General features: G+C 39.5%; 1 protein-coding gene across 2 annotated transcripts in view; it reads left to right on the forward strand.

The window, feature by feature from the left end:
* Positions 1-9824: 9824 nt before the first annotated feature.
* Positions 9825-17247, forward strand: part of PTER (phosphotriesterase related) — a 10292-nt gene continuing 2869 nt past the window's right edge. Inside the window, exons 1-3 of one of the 2 annotated variants that reach the window (XM_009887111.1) lie at positions 9825-10300; positions 12507-12772; positions 16204-16344. In XM_009887111.1, the coding sequence (XP_009885413.1) occupies positions 9869-10300; positions 12507-12772; positions 16204-16344 (839 nt within the window). In that variant the 5' untranslated portion in view covers positions 9825-9868. The remainder of the gene's footprint in view (positions 10301-12506; positions 12773-16203; positions 16345-17247) is intronic. The other variant, XM_009887112.1, reaches the window with a different exon arrangement.

Here is a 17247-nt window from a genome sequence, read left to right on the forward strand (position 1 = left end):
CATCGTAATATGTTCTGCAGTGTTTAAAGGTTGTTGCCTTCTTTCTGCTGGGGGCTGTATTTCAGTGATGGGTGAAGCGATGCTTGTAATAGGTAGCTTTGTATCATTTTGTCAGGTACTTTGGGATGGTTATATGAAAGACTACATAAGTGTCATTTATTATTATGAATGCTTCTCATGTTTTGGAATTTAACAGACATAATATTTGCCATCATGTCACCATCATCACATTCTTTTTTGTAGTTATAATCAAAGGTGGCAACAATGGCATTCAGATGCTTAATTACATTTCATATAGGTGACCAGTGCTAACTTATTAAATTAATGCATGGTGGAGCAGGAACAAGTGTCGCTGCTTCCCTCTGTGGTTAGGGAGCCGTCGTCAGCTTGCTCCTCACATCTGAAGATCAGTGTATAGTGAAGCATATGGCACCAATCAGTTCTGTGTGTATTAAAGGACTGTTTCTCTGAACATTCTGTGGATTTTATTTCTTATTTCACGTGATGCAGATCTAAAATATTTTTTCAGTCTTTCAAAACTTGAAATACTGAACAAGGTTCATTTTTTAGTAAGCTGAAACTAAGACTTCCTAAGGTTTTATGAAAAAAGAGAAAAGAGACTTCTGCTTGCATCAGACTGGCCACCTGTCTAGTAGGGGGAGGATTAGAAATCCATCTTGGTTGGGGAAACCAAAGGTTCAGTCCCTGGTTTGGTTCAGAGCAGTTTTGAACTTAGGTCTTCAGTGTTTCTGGAGAGTATACAAGTCATTGCATTACAAGCTGTGTTGGACGGGAAAGGGAGCCTCCCATCCCCCTAGTTCTAGAATGAAATTTCATCTTTTTCTCAAAACCAGTAGGGTAGGTTTTCTGCATTAACATAATTTTCTGGTCACAAATTTAAAAGTTTCCTCAGAATTTTCTAAGTAGTTGCCGTGTCTTTGGTCTGATATTAATATGTATGTTGGTAATAATCTAAGAAAGGCATTTATCCTAGCAATGGCTGGGATACGTTTCAGAAATATTTAACTAGTTGAATAATAAGAAGAAAGTAAGAAGAAAGACCACCACCACCACTTCTTGTATTACAGTTTTAAGTAAATCACAATTTTTCAGTCAGATCTCAGAAACATGTAGGATGATTCTTCCCAAAGATATTCTGAAACCTTAGTTTTGCATGGAGCCACAGCCACAGGGTTTTTCCTGAAGTAACTTCTGTGGAGGAGGGAGGACCAAAAAAAGAATGGTATGTTACCTGCTGAGGTACTTTCTCTTCTTCTGCTTTTTCAGGATCTCAACTCTTATCTCGAAATGTAAAAGGAGAATTATTTTATCCCACAGTTGTCTTTGTGCTGGCCTGAGTCTCTGTAGTAACCACTAAATGACAGGAATTTAACTCTTTCTTTGCTGTGATTTGCATACCTTCTGGCAGATGGGTCATTTTCACATGTGTCTGGAAATGTTCAACTGGTCTTACTGCTTGAGCTCTTGAGGGTTCTAAACTTTATTGCAGGACTTCGCTCTGTTACTTACTTTAAACTGGGTAGGAAAGATTTTTTTAAAAAAAAACCCAGATAATTAATAGTTTCCAGGACAAAACAGTAGGAAGGTTCTGTGTCCAGTTTTTGTTAAGATTGAAGATTCAGCAATACATGGAAAGAAAGCAGAAGGCTATGCAGGAGACCTGACAGTCTCATCAACTTGTGTGTGTTGGTTGTTCCTGCTGTTTTACTATTGCACCCAGCTGTGGGTAAGAACTTAGTACCAGGAGTTGTACAAGCAAGAGGTCATTGCCTTTGACCACTGACAAAGTACGCAGACTTTATAAAGACAGTCTCTAAGTTAAAACATACTCATTAAGTTACACCCATCAGCTTTAAGCTTTCACTTGGCTCACATTAACTTTTCTAGTGTGGGCTAGTGTCTCGTTAGAGCAGAAGTGGACCTTGACAGGAGCATACAGCTTCCATTTACTGACAGAGCCGTAGCAGAACAGTCATAGTTGAAACTGTGAAAGCTTTTCTTGCAGTATTTTTTTCCAGTGGGCATTCAGATTGATTGCAAGTTTTGGGATGCAGTTGTTTGCAGTACTGGGAAACTGAATTTAGTTCTGTGCATCTAAACTGGTCACTCACTGTTAAAGAAAGTGGTTTTCTGGCAGTCCCTGCTTATCCCAGTTGCTGCAGTCTGCGATCCTGAATGAGGCACTAAACCTCATGTCGATGCTGTTCTCCGCTGTGTGTGGCTTCACAGGCCTCAGTGAAGACCTCACGTACCTCAGTGGTACGTTCTGTTACGAAGCTGACCTTGGGGTTCATTCATCTGAATTTCCTAGCTAGTAATGTCCGGCCTTTACCAGGAGGTAGTAATGAACATTGCACTTCCATTGCATGGGGGTGTGTGGTGAGAAGGATGATGTCTGTTCTTTGGTGTCTGACCTCCATCCCTTTTCTCTTTAGCTCTGCATGTAAAAAGATCCATAGACTCACTTGGTGTGGCTCTTGGTGATGGTGCAGCATAAGTGAGTGATAATGCTCTGGCCAACACGCTTACTGAAATATTTAAGCTCATGGGAAAATATTTAAGCATATGTGACCTTAAATAGAGAGAAAACCAATTAAAGTCAATGAGAATAACAGTAAGAGTAGAGTTATGGGTATGCATAAGTTTCAAATTTTAAATTTAGACAGAATGAAGACTGAACACATATTTCTGAAAAGCACTATATTTTTCCTATATTATATTGCCCTAACAAGAAAGAGAGTGAGTGCTTGTAGCCCAGGACCCATGAGAAGCAAATAAGATTTTGTTTAGGCTTAAGAATACAAATGCATGCATCAGCATGCAGGACTCAGCCTGTATTTGCATATAGCGTAATGTCACTTCAGTCCTGATTTTTGGCCTAAAAACACCATGTGTGCATGTAAAATATAATTAATGTAATGTTGGGCCTTAGGAGAGAATTTTTATCTGACCTTTTATCAGGAGTAACTTTGGAAGCTGCCCAAAATGTAAAATCCCCTGAAGTTCTTCTAAAGGAGATGTTGATGAAAAACCACTTACGGGGATGTTAGTCTCAGATCTCTCTGAGGAAGAGAAGCTTCTATGTGACTTTGCTCAAAGAAGCCTAGGTTTTGAGACTGTTATCTGCACAGAAATAAGGTAAAATAAAAGTCTGACTCTATTGTGCTTACAGCAACTGAACTTTAACCAAATTGGAAAAAAAAAAGTGTGCAAAGTATTACATACTAAGTGGCTTAAACTCTGCCTCTGGGGCATATCACTGTACGCTTGCATACGTGGTCATGTGCTGATAACATGTGCTTGCTTTGATCCCAAAGGTATGGCCATACTGTGAAATCAATGAGAGGCTGCACTTTGTTCTGGTGTGGCCATTCAACTGTAAGGAAGAAACCTGTTTTATGTATGTCTGGCTCAGAGCCTAGCTAGAGCAAGAATGTGACCCTCAAACCATGAGCTGGAAGGTCTGTCTGTCTGCCACGAGCTGAGCAATGGAGGGAGTATACAGTGAAAATTTTCACTTACCCTTTCAGGTGAACATTTAAAAGCTTTGCTTCTGACTTGCCTGGTTCCTTTCCCCAGAGTGTGACTTTTGGAGGTTCTGAGGGCAGGAAATCAATATATTGGCCTTTCACGTATCTGTAACAGTGTTTAAATTTCTCTTACAATTTAAGTGACTTTGCTTTTAGGTTGTAGAATATTGCCAGTGCCACTCAAGCAATGTGACTTCTGTGGTGTGTGTACATGCATATTTTGCTGGGACTTCTGCTTATTGTTGTAGGATTATGTAATGCTTGGATAAAGTTCTCCTAATGCTTTTCATAGCATGTATTGTAACTTGATATCAAGCCTTACTTCCAGTATCCCTTCTCACTTTTGTAGTGTGAAAGCTTTTTGGTTGCTCAAAGCATATATAGAAAATCTAGTAAAACCCAATATTTAGTGTTTCTTTTAGCTTGGCTTCCTAAGGAAATTTGTTTCTGAATGGTTTTGCAACCAGAGCGAGGTCGTTGAAGGCCACTGCCTTAACCCACTATTCTGAGTATCTCCCGTAAAGTGTGTTTTGGGAAAAAAGGCAGCAAGGCAGGGATAGGTGATGCTTTTTAAACGTTTCCCCTGAGAGTTCCCTACATTTTGAATCTGTTGGTCGGTTTCTACCCAGACAAGAGAGTACAGATGTCTGAAATGGTGAGGTTCTTACTTGCTCTGTGAAAATATAGCCACCCAAAGATGGGTAACTGCAGGTGCCCCATTAAAGGAAGAGCTGCAACATATGCTCATATGGGGTTAGACAGGAGTTCTTGTAGGAGAGAGGCACTGTAAGTGTTCCCCCTCTCTCTGAGAAGAGCTTTAGTCAAGGCATGAAAAATCTCCTGTGTGACATCAATCCTTAGGACACTAAGCCTTGTCTTAGTGTTGATGCTCATGGAAGTACTAGTGTGCCATCGTTATGCAGTTTGACTGAGAACTAGGAGGAAAGCTAACACTTGCAGAATAATCTGCGACACCTTCAGAGAAGCACATCTACCATTTCTGCAGAAGAGACAGGAGTTTATCCAGAAGTCTGCATTTTTTGATAGTACTTTTGCTGTTTCCAAATTCTGTTTCTTGAGCAAAATAGCCCAAAAGCAGTATGAGTTGTGCTGTTATCTCGTGTAACACAGAGACAACTAGAGAGCCCATGTAGGAGTACTCATCGCAGGCTGTTGGACACCTTCGCAGACATTGGCGCAGAGGGAACTGCTGGGCTAAATGACAGGTAAGCCTGTATCTGTCCTTCTGGTGCAGATGAAAGTTCGCTCCTGCTGCTCTCACCCAGTCAGCTGTGGTGAACTCTGCTCCACAGCCCCTTGTAGCTGCACTTCCCTGACGCTGTTCATGAGCAAAAAAGCTATGCTTTTTGAAACCAGTGTATGAGAGAGATGAGTTTCAGGCATGTTTGTCTTGTAATTAGCTCTTGTGAATAAAATTTTGAAGAAGTAGATCTGGCACCTATCTGTCAGAGAAGTTAGAAAACTTGCTTGTCTGGTGGGGAAGAGGAAGAACCTCTGTTGGCAATATTGAGTTCCTTCCACCCTGTAAACCTCTACAGAGTTGGCAGAAGCATGGTGGGGGGTGAGAAAAGTTCATTTTTTAAATTCTTCCTGACATAGTCTACATGTGTTCTTCTATCCTCCGCCTCTACTCTTCCTTTGTCTTGCTAACTTTTTCCCTCGTCGCAAAATATTTACGTGTGGGAAATGGTGGGATAATACAGCATAGTCTAGCTAATGGTAATTTACTACAAATGTGTCATATATTTCTAATTTGGGGCTTTTCCATGTTCTGTAGAGATTGGTCACAGAAGAATTAAGTGCTCAAAGCATTTCCTCCATCTGTAAATATATAGTGAACCTACGCTATGTCATATTTCCTAGGACTGCATGGTTATAAAGGAAAGGCTCACTTAAAACACTCTTGATTCATCCAGGGCAGCCCTTGTTTCTAAGTGGCAGCTGTGTTTAACTTTTTTCGGAATATAATAAATACTTATTGAGCCATTCTTTTTGCTTTTTTGTAAATTTTGTGTTGCAGCAGTTTGGATTTAGTGTCGCTGTAATCTCACATTGTAATGTAATAGCAGTAAAATTATTCCTATACAAGTCTAGAGAGAATCTGTGCTAATACCATTAAACTGTGCTTGCCGAATCAAAACAAATGCGGCGTTAGCATGTGGAAACTGTGTTTATGTGATTATAATGTTTCAGCAATATGAGATTACTGTAGGAAGCAACTAATCCAAACCTAGAGAGACTTCCCATTACAAGACCATTAAAATGACACAATGAATGAAGCGCAAGTTTCAGATGGGAAAAGCGGAAACACAAATCTTGTCATCAGTATTCAGGCAAAACATCTATTGAACTCGGTGGAGTTTTTACCAGACCCAGGAATACAGTACCATGACCTTTTTAGCAGCAAGTCTCTTTTCTCTTAACAATACCTCTAGGAAAAATATTTACTTCACCAATATTTAATAGTTGGCTGATGGTGAGACTTGTATTTTATGCACCACATGATTGGTGATTGTAAAGATTTGTCCAGAGGTTATTCCAGAAATGTTAAGGTATTGTTTCAAGGCTGTTGTGAAATAATACAAGTTTTGGCTATATCTTAAAGCAATTTTCATTATCTTTTTATCTGAATATGTACTTTTCAGAAAATACCATGTATTTCTCTATTTATGCAGCACGTGTATCAGAGAAGCCTTGTTCTATGCAGGAGCACCTTGGTGAAACCACAGCATAAATTAGTGATTTGCAAAACCAAAATACCTTTTATTGCCAGATAAGAGCTAACCTGTTTATCTTTTGTCATAGGAATCGGTGCCTTTCCTCCTGCCCTCAGGCTGGGTTAAGTTTCAGTGAATATCATTTGCACATTTTATGTAGGACCATCTAAAATATAGTTGCCTTGTCCAGGATTCTGCTTGGCTCCCTCTGTAGTCCATGGAAAGAGGCCAATATTACAGAAAGTGACTTGTCTTGTTCTATTACAAACATGCAAAATAGACTGGGTGAGTTGCCTATGGATATGTCTTTCCACCTCCACTATGAAAATGGTCTAGACAATTATTCAGTAGAAGACATACATCGTTTTAGGTGGCTAAATGAGGTGATATGAATTCAGTCCTTGGTGTATGAAAGAAGAAACTTTCAGAAGAAAGTTCTGTGTAAAACATGGCATGCAAGTCATTAGTAAAGCACACGAACATTGATTTCTGTAGTAAGAACTACATGCTTAAATTAAGCAGCAGTCTTTATTCCCTTTAAAAGCTGTTTGCACCTAAAATCTGTTTTAAAAACACTAATTAAATTCTGGTTCTGTCAAGTGAATCTTATTAGGAGGAATGTATCATTAGAGCATAATCAGGGCGTGCTGTCTGTGTAAATGACAGTAGGGAAGATATCAGGACAGTGGTTTTAAAAATAGTTCCAGTCACAGGTTGTTGGCTGTCTTTATTTTTCATATTTTTTTTATTAAAAGTGGTGGCTTTCTAAAACTGTGTTAGTAAGCAGGCACAGACATTAATATTCATCATATTTTTCATGCAGATAAAATTAGGTCTACTTTAAATGCTGTTTGTGTCAGTTTCTGTTTTTGTGATGCTTCTTGTATTTATAAAAATCCTTGACCTCAGTCAAAAGGTTCAATAGTAGGCATTGGTTCTGTAAGCTCTGTATGTGTGCTATAATCTGAAATCTAGAGTCTAAAAATCAACAGATTGGTATCTGCTACAAGAGAAACCTGGCACTGGAACTGGTAATTTTAAATGTTTCCTGCTGCTATAAATCAGAAGACGGCAGCCTCAGGCTGTAAGTACATCTCACACACGCAGCCATAGGTCTTCGCAGTGGTCAGGCCAGATTAATTGAGGGTAATTGAAATTAACTGTGTCAAAAAGGAATTAGCGGGAACAAATGTTGAAAGTCAACTTTTTATCAAAGTAGTAATCTGAAAGTGAGCAAAAATTCACATTCAATTAGAGTGGCCTTTTTGAGTAACTGCGCTACTAAATACTAAAAAACAGAAGTGGAAACTTGTTAAAGAAACAGACTGTAATTGCTTTGCGTCAAATTTTACCAAAAGAACTTCAATATTTGTATATTTAATTATATAACAAAATATTTATGTATGTTTGTTTTCCTAACTTAATAAATGGATTTGAAAATTGTCAGTGAGCACGAGGAAAGAAAAGTGTGTCTCTAACGCAAAGAGTAGTTATCACTCTTTATGCTGTCAGGATTTTACTGAATACCAGAGTGTAGATATTTAACAAAAAAATAAAAAGGGGGGAAAAAAGCGCAAAGGTAATGCAATTATCTTCAAATTGTCTTAGTCTCTTTGCTGTGCATATAAGAATGACTCAGATCATTGAACTTTCTCCAAAATAGTGGGTTGCTCTACATAGCACCAGCTTTGTTCAAGGATAGAATTAATGACTGGGTTGGACAACTTAATTGAATTGCAGCTAGCAGCAGTTTCTGACTAAGACAGGTATTTTGCTTTTAATTATTTGCTCAAGAATAATATTTTCTGAAGTCAGGCACATCTTAATTTATTTGGCAAAAAATAAATCATTATATTAATCAGCCAACAGTCTGTTGTATGAGAGTAATTATTCTTCTGCCTTCTCAAACAAGTCAACACACTAGCCTAGAAATTAAATTCATAAAAGAACAGTTCTTCCTAAGTCTGCTTTTACACAAGACGAGCAAACATAGTTAGTCAGTCCTTTCTCTTTCTTACGGATGGCCAAGTTTTCATAGAAAAATAACTGCCTACAGACTTTGCTAGGCAGGTGATACCTGCCGTTTGCAGGGGCTGGGTCCCTTTCGAACATTGGTACTCTGACAATGACTGCTTCTTGTGAGATGAAAGTATCCCCAAAGAGACCTCCACCTTCTTGTGTCCTTTGATATGTAGAGTTCAGTGCCCTTCAGATTTCAGTTTTTCTGTCATCCTGGTGGATTAACTTCAGCAGTTAAAAGGAAAGCGTCCTCTGAGGGCTTCACCAGTAACAAACCCGTGTTTATGATATTATTCACTAAAAGGAAGACAGAAATGGGAAAGACCTCTCTCTTTAATCAATAATGCATGCTCTAGTTAGTCCTGTCCTCTGGACATGATTAAACATGTATTTTGTTTCATAACTGATGATTTTGGTTGACTAGGGATTATAACTATATATCCTCCAGCCTTTGCAACTAGCATCAGGAAGATCTAACATGAACTGGGTAGTCAGCTCTGTTTAATGTTAATATGGCACATAAATGAAAACGACTACCCTTACCCCCAAAAGAAAAAAATCCCCCCAAAATCCCAATGGGGAGAGCTGCAGCTAATTCTAACCTGTGGTGAGTCAGGCTAGACTTGCACAGGGCAGATGCCTTTGGCATGAATCAACTGCAGACAGTAGCCTCAACCTATATCTTTGTCATCGCTAACTTGAAGTTTTGAGAAGTGATGTTGTTTTGTTCATGTTAAAGAAAAAAGTCTCTTAAAGGCTGAGCTGCATAAATTAGGTGTTAGGTTAAGGTCTGTTCTTAACTGGTAAAATATTTGGCCAATGAAGCTGACGAGAAAAGCACTTTGGCTTCTGCCCCACTGGTTGGGAGCAAAGCTGTAGCTTTAGCAGCTGTTGTTGACTTTGGAGGAGTTGTGCTGGGCTGTTCCAGACCTCCACAGGGCAGCTGGCAGGACAACCTCAGCCTCTGTTGAAGTCTGAGGAGCAGATGATCACCCTCATCCTGGTGCTCCTCACCCAGAGAGGCAGACGAGGTCCCCAAACATGGACAGCTTCCTTAGTGCGCGAGGGGGATAGTGATTCTTGGAGGACACAGATAAATAAAATGAACATACCAGTAAGGAATATTCAGCCTTGGTGCCAAGTATGTTCATCTGGTGGCTCAAGCTGACAAAATTTGACAGCTGCTGAAGAGCAGAGAATCCAAAATGAACATACAGTGGTTGTTATTAAATAGGAAACATTTATCTTAATATGCTATTGACTATAGCACAGTAAATGATGATGATTTCCCTGTACCGGAATGTGGTATTTTCACATCGATGGGGTACTGATACAAGCACAGTTGAGCAAAATAAATGCTTTGTTTTTCATATTGACCACTCTACTGGAAACAGTGTTTGAAAACTTTCCAGCGAACACACACAGCTTGTAGGTACGTGCATGAGAGAGAGGAGGGAGTTCAGAAATGTTTGCCCCATCTGAAATGTTTTTGTTTCCATTTCTTCTTCCTTTGCAGACTCTTTTAATCTGATTTTTTTTTTTTCCTTTTGCTGAAGAAAAATGTCTTCCCTGGGAGGGAAAGCACAGACTGTCTTGGGCCCTGTGGATCCAGACTGCCTTGGCTATACGTTGACTCACGAACACTTGACTATGAACTACAGCAGCTGCTTTTGTCCACCGTCTCCAGGCCAAGAGCCTCTGTCTGATGGGCCCATTGAGATGAAGAACTTGTTCTGGATTAAGCAAAATCCCTACAGCCATAAAGAAAACCTTCTGTTATGTCAGGAAACAGATGCTGTGAAGGAGGAGCTGTTGCATTTTAAAGCAGCAGGTGGTGGGACGATCGTGGAAAACACAACCACAGGAATTGGTCGGGATATGAATACTTTGAAGAAACTTGCTGAAGAAACTGGCGTCCATATTATTGCTGGGGCTGGGTTTTATGTGGATTCCACTCATTCTTCTCAAACACAGGCCATGACAGTGGAGCAGGTAAGAGTTAACCATGGTTTAGGAGTCTCTCTCCTATGAATTACCCCTGGGTGAGTCAAAGTTGGCGAGAAGTTCTGGCAAAATAGATGAAATCTGGAAGTTCTTAACGTGAAAAACTTGCAACAGCATTACTGCTTGTGTGTTATAGCTGGACCAACCCTACTTGTGTGTGCTGGGATTATCTGTCAGCATTTCCAATTCTTGAGCTCTATTTTCTCTCAGGGATTTGTTATAATGCAACAGTAAAGGGAAAATAAAGTACTTCATGTGTGGGCATTTGGTTCCACACCAATTATCCTCTTCTTTTTACAATTTTTAAGAAAGGAATATATCCCTTCTGCCTCTTTTGTCTCTCTTTCTGGCTAATTGCTTCACAATGAGATTACCCAGAATTCTTTTAAAAAGCATAAATAATTGCGATATTTGCAGGACAGTTGTAACTCATTACTCTGCTCAGGCTGGCTGTTATATCTCTCTTCTCTACCATTTGTCCAGAGTTTTTAGGGCAGAGTCTACATCGAATTGTTTGTACTGTGCCCAAGACAATGTGTTAATAATGACCAAGGTCCCCAGATATTCCTATAATAATAAATACTCATTCATCTTTTTTTAAGAAAATGTGATGATAGGGAGAAGAGGGAAGGGAACTCTCCAAGGGAGAGGGCTGTAAATGCGGATGAACAGAGCTGAGAAAATTTTTTTAAAAATCTGTCACGGTTTACAAATGAGTCAAATTCATTTTAAAAGTCAATGGTCAAAACTTGAGCAAATGTCAGGTAACACAGTGCTGCCAACCACACTGGACCCAAGCTGTCCCGAGCTGTACAGAACAGTGCTAGTTTTCCTAAATATTCTTGCTTTGCTTAAAATTTGATACAAATAGATTTCTTGGGGCAAAGGTTTCCCTTCTGTATTTGGTGGACTGCCGGACACCCGCTGATGCCCTGTAGCAGCAGATAATAAATACTTAATCCAGTCTAGAAGGCAATTGCTTACTTAGAAAGGGTTGTGCGGTGCCTGATCCGTGATAACTGGTGGTTCCTCATTTGCCGGTGAATTTGATGTGATGATTTGTTTTCTGATTAGGCAAAGACAATTTGAGTATTTTGTTGCCAGCCTTAGCAGAGAGCCGAGTGACAGAAAGACGTTGCTGCAGGAGAGATGTTCTTCAGGAGAGGAGTGAATTCTGTATCATAGGGTAAAGTGCCAGGCAGAAGCCTACTGTAAATTGTGGTTAACTTGGACTGACTTTTGCATGTAGATTGAGTATTTACCAACATGTTGTATAAGTTATTGAGGACACAAAGTGTAGACTTGTTACAGATGTATTTGAAAATTGCTGGGTTTTTTTTCAGTTTTGTAGATTTGCTTGCAAACCTTCCTTCTCCCTTTGTTCGCTTTAGTCTTCCTTAAAATCATGATTTCCCTAACCTTCAGGACCAAACAGGTAAGAAGGTCATCATCAATGCCATTTTGTGCTCTGAATTCTGAATGTATTCTTTAAGATATATGGCCTATTCTGGAAAAGAAAAACTAAAGCTGTTATAACAAACTGCTTTTATTAAGAAATTCTGATGTCTTTTCTGCTTAGGAATATTTTAAAAGCAAGCTAATTTTGATCCTGTAAGTTTGTCAGCAGAGCTTTGTTCTTGTAGTTCTGAAGTCATTGGAGCCCCTGACATTTTATGTCGGTATTCCCACAAGCAGGATTTGCCTTAAACTTGTCTCTTCAGGATCTTTGCCAGAGTTTCTCCCTTCCCTATCTGAGTGACAAGGTTTCCTTATTCTCTGAGCCCTCGTTGTGCAAGAAATTACATTGAATTGTTATGGAACCCAATTCAGGATTGCGAGACACAGGTTTCATGCTGAGCTAACTTTGGGGTTTTTAAAGAAAAAGTAGTCTCAGCCTAAATCTGTTAAAATTTTATGTAGACCAGCTTTCCCAGCAAAGCCGGGCAACTGTGTGAGTAGATACTGTTAAATTGATTTGCTTTGTGTTTATTTTGGTGTTAGTGAATGGCTAGCATAACGGTAGTTGACAGAAACCAGATTTTAACTGCAGTGTTTTCACATACCCAACTGTTAATTAAATAAGTTCAGAAAGACCTCAGGAGTATAACTAGCACAGTGTCCATAGGCCAAATTTGATGCTATTTAACACAAATAGTATTAATAACAAAAAAAATCTCATTGTCCTGTCCTCTAGCTTACAGGCATTATTGTTGATGAGATACTCAATGGAGCGGATGGGACTAACATCAAGTGTGGTGTGGTGGGAGAAATAGGTTGCTCCTGGCCTTTGACTCAAACTGAACACAGAGTGCTTCAGGCAACAGCGCAGGCGCAGTCCCAGCTCGGGTGCCCCATTATCATCCATCCTGGCAGGAACAGCGATGCACCTTTCCAGATTATCCGCATTCTGCAGGAAGCTGGGGCTGATGCTTCAAAGACAGTCATGTCTCACCTCGACAGGTAAGCAGACTGTTCCGTTGACCTTCTGGCAGTGTTGCCACAGCCCGCTGGGGTTTGGGGGAACTACTCTGCAAATAGCTAGGTTTCTGTTGCACACTGGGATCACGACATGAAGAATTATCTTCAAGTTTACTGACTTAAAAATAGGAAACTGCTTATCTAGAGCTTGATCAGCTTCCAGCACTTCAGTCAGGATCAGCTTTTAGGTTCACACAGGTAAAAGAGTTTTAGGGCCTTTAAACGTTCTCTTCGAAGGTCTGGGGGTGACATTAGGAATAACTGTAGCCACATTTTTAAAAAATGGGGATTCCATTAATTCATATTCCTGCACAAATCACTGCGTTTACAAAGCATTGGACATTGAGCAACTCTCACCAAATTGGGTGGGAAGCTGCTGGGCTGCCAGCATTTTTGCAAACTGGGCCCCTCTTAAGGGCCTGACCATAATCTCTCAGATACTAATGGAGAACTCCTTTATTTGTCTGGATTCTGGATCAAAGCAGAAGACAGATCTTTTCAGTTCTGCTACCAGACAGAAGAAATATTGCTTAAAAAGAAAATAGTTGGGTTTTGGATGGTTCTTAGCGTAGACCAGAGAGCTAACTTTTCGTTTCCTTGAGAGCAAAAACCAAGAGCTCCACATCAGACATGAAGAGGAATTTTCTCTCTTCTATTTAGAAGCACAGCCTCTATTACCAAATCAGTTTTGTGTGACCTTGTGCTGCTCATGGTGAGCTGGAAAATGTCCAAGCATTGATTAGTTTGGCCAGTTGCTGAATAATAGAGACTGTTTTTGTCATATGATTCTCAGCAATCGGATTGTTTGCCCTCAATGTGAGTGTAATACAGGCAAGAGCACAGTGCTACAAACTTTTAATGGTTATAGGCTCTAAGAGCTTGCAAATGAAGCTACAGGTGTTTTGTATTCACACAGAGCTCAATGTTTTACTTGGGGATTTTAAGAGCACAAAATTCAGTGCCACAAAATTTTACTTATATTTGATTATATATAAATGATATGGGCTTTCTTTATGTATTTATTTGCATTCCATTGTATCTATAGCTATATTTTCTCTCATTTTTAAAGAAACACTGATTACTTAAATCTTTGTATGAAAGAAGACTGAGCAAGCTGCAGATGTCAGTACTTACATAGCCATTTTGATACAACATAAACATCCAATTACATTTTTTTCCCTTTATACGCTGTTGTAAATCGTTGAATTAAGTGATTTATTGGTGGAAGATAAGCAATGTAAGTAGGAAAACAGTCAAGACAGAGGTGGAGTTTCACTAACAGCCACTGATGCACAATATGACATTTCCTTGTACTCCTTCTATCATTACTTTCACACATTTGGGTTGGCACTTGCTATAACATAGACTCTAAACGACTTTGAAGTTTGGCTTTGCAATGTGCATTTAACATTTTAAGTCTCCTCTAGTGAGAAGAATCCACGTGGGAGCATCCCAGTCCCTTAAATGTGAGATAAATTGGTACATAGTTCCATATTTCCTGCCTGCTTTAGGCATAGACAGAATGGTAGTTTTCAGGTGGATTTACTGTCAAATGATAAAATGAAAATGCTGGCTACCATGTGCTGCAATTTAGCACCTTAGAACAAAAGGTAGCAAGTGTCTGTAGTGAAACTGGTGTAGATAAAGACTGGGAGGCAAAAGCTATCGAATCTTGTCTTTGGCCATTTATTAGGGTTTAAGCTTATAAAGGTATCTTGATAGAGATCAACGCTGATTCATTTGAGTAGCTTTTGTTAGAAGGCTCACACGAACTGTTCTGAGTGCCTGTTTGATGATGGTTTGGTGTACGTCCCTGCAGTGATTTATGGATGAGGACCAAACTATAGGATGCCTCTCTGTGTCCCATCTCTTTTTCCATGCGTTGAGGGCTGCTCAGGGACACGGCTTGCCCAGACACCTAATCCCAGCACAGAGATTAGCAATTCAAGCAGGGAACTGCTGCTGCTGCTATATTTGTGTGGCTTACAAGGTGTCCCAATGGCTGATGAACTTAAGCTCTCCTGCTCTTCGTTGGGACAGAGCACCCAAAGGCACAACCCTAACAATAGTTTTAAAAATAAATTCTTCTGGCTGTGATTTTGAAATAGATCATTGGGTGGTTTTTGCCACCTGCACAGGATTGGATACTCTTGGCTACCATCTCCCTGTGAGCTGAGCAGGGCCGGATCTAAAATAACCCGTTCTCTTGCTCTGCACTTTGAAAACTCATTTGGTGATAAATGTTCAATCTCTGTAAACTGTAACATTTATTTTAAAATAATGTTTTTTATTAATTACAGTTGGCAAGTCTTAGGCTCCTGCTGATGGCAGGCTTGTTTGAACAAGGGTTTTCTCTCTCTCAACCCATCTGTTCCTCCTACTTCATTCTGTTGTTAAGTCATAATATTGAAATTGTGACATCAGTCATTTCCATGGCAACAGACTATGATGTAACTGTATAGGGTAAAATGACTTTGTGACATCAATATCTGCAACTACTGCCCTTTTGGTTAACTGTGCTGTTCTTGTGGAAAATTGTTTTTTCCTTAGATGAAAAAAATTGTGTTGTGGTTATAAAGATAAAATTGTAATGTATCATTTGAGTGTTGTTGTTTTCCTTTAGATAGCTTATACTCTTGGTAAAAGCGTTTAAAAAATATATTCTAAAGAGCTCTTATTTCAGTTGCCATTCTTTTCCAAATGAGTGATGCGTTTTAGTAGCTTTGTTCCTTCACTTTTGAAATCTTCTGCAAAACCCACGTCCCAAGTACTCACAGTGCCATTATATCTTGGTGAGAGCATTTCCTTAAGGCGTTCTGGCCAGATCCCAGTGCAAACAATGATATATTGCTGTTCTAATGACAATCTAGAAACATCACTGTACAGAATAGAAACTAAAGACAAAGTTGTGTATTACCGGTGTGTGATGGATGAAACAAGCCCTGGATGTAGCTGTCTCCTGTAACTCTTTTGGGAAAGTAAATCTGTCTTGTGTAAGTAATCCATTGTCTTTTTTTAAAATGTCACTATGAATTAACCTCCTCCTTAAATGTCCTTCCTTGGTAGGTTGTCTGTTGAGAGGGTTAGTGGTATCAAAAGTAAGTAACTTTCCTGTTTCCATTTAAAGATTATCATAAATGTTTTCATTATTTCATGGGGGAAGAGTTGGGTTTGTTTTGGGCTTTTTTTAATGCATGAAGTCACAGATGAATGTGAAAAAGACTATGACGCTGTGTATTAGCTTAAGGTGCATGTGTCAAACAGGAGTCCTGTTTTCTGAAAGGGTGAATTAAATCTTAGATTATTGGGTTTGTTACTTGCAAATAGGAAGTCGCAAAATACCTGTCCTCGTACCATGAGGGTTTTTTTCCTTCCTGTTACAATGCTGACTTTGTGTTATATGTGTTCTGCAGGACTATATTTGATACAAAGAAACTTCTGGAATTTGCTAAACTGGGATGCTATTTAGAGTATGATCTATTTGGTACAGAATTTCTTCATTACCAGTTCCATCCTGATATTGACATGCCGAGCGACAATGAAAGAATTGCGAGGTATCTGCTCCCATGCTGTTTGAGCTATGGAATTACGATCAACAAGTGAATATTAGTGGTATTTGTTTTAAGGGCATCACAGAGTAATTCTGCTTGCCGTTCAAAATTGTCTTTTTTCATACTAAAATAATGACAATTTTTTTTCTGCTGCTGTCACGTTTTTAGGGCAGAATGTATGATTTCTTTTATCTGCAAAGGAAGATGTAGAATCATAGTGTAGAAAGTTACTTGAGAAAAAGATCAAGAGATTTTTTTAACTTCATTCTCTGTCCTAATTCCATGCTGATTTGGTTGAATTTGATCATTTACTGCATTTATATAGACTGTAAAAAAGAAAAGGCTGGAGATACTGGATTTATGTTAGGGTTTCGCTTTTGTTTGAAGCGTACTACTGGAAACCTAGTGCTGCTACTAAGCATCATCTGAGCCTGTTACATCTCCTCACGAATGTGCTAACCGAGCAAAACTCATTGATTATCCTGGGTGGATTTGATCCTGTGCTTCCATCCTGAAAACCAAACTTTTTTCTTCCAAGCACTTTATCACCTCTCCTCCCTGTCTCTTTTTGCCCTTTCTCTTTTTTGAAGGATGAGATACCTGTCTCCTCAGAGCTGCCATGCTCCTCACACTCACAATGTGAAAATATTGGCAGGATGCCTCTTCCCTGCTTCTCATCATCTCACATGCAGTCTTAGCTCAGCTGCACAGCAGATCTGTTGTGCTGTGCTAAACCAAGGTGTTGCCAAGGAGGTGCGTTCCTTGCAGAAACTGAGACAAGTAGCATCAGCTGGGGATGCGCTTCTCTCTCCTTCTACTCTGTCTGGAGGTGTGATCCTCCTCTGGTGTTTGTCCATAGTGTTTGTGTGCAGTGAAGTGGCAGGCTTCTGAGGGCTGGGGTGCCAT

Source organism: Charadrius vociferus, unplaced genomic scaffold, assembly GCF_000708025.1.
Source record: "Charadrius vociferus isolate BGI_N301 unplaced genomic scaffold, ASM70802v2 scaffold126, whole genome shotgun sequence".
NCBI classification, from domain to species: Eukaryota; Metazoa; Chordata; class Aves; order Charadriiformes; family Charadriidae; genus Charadrius; species Charadrius vociferus.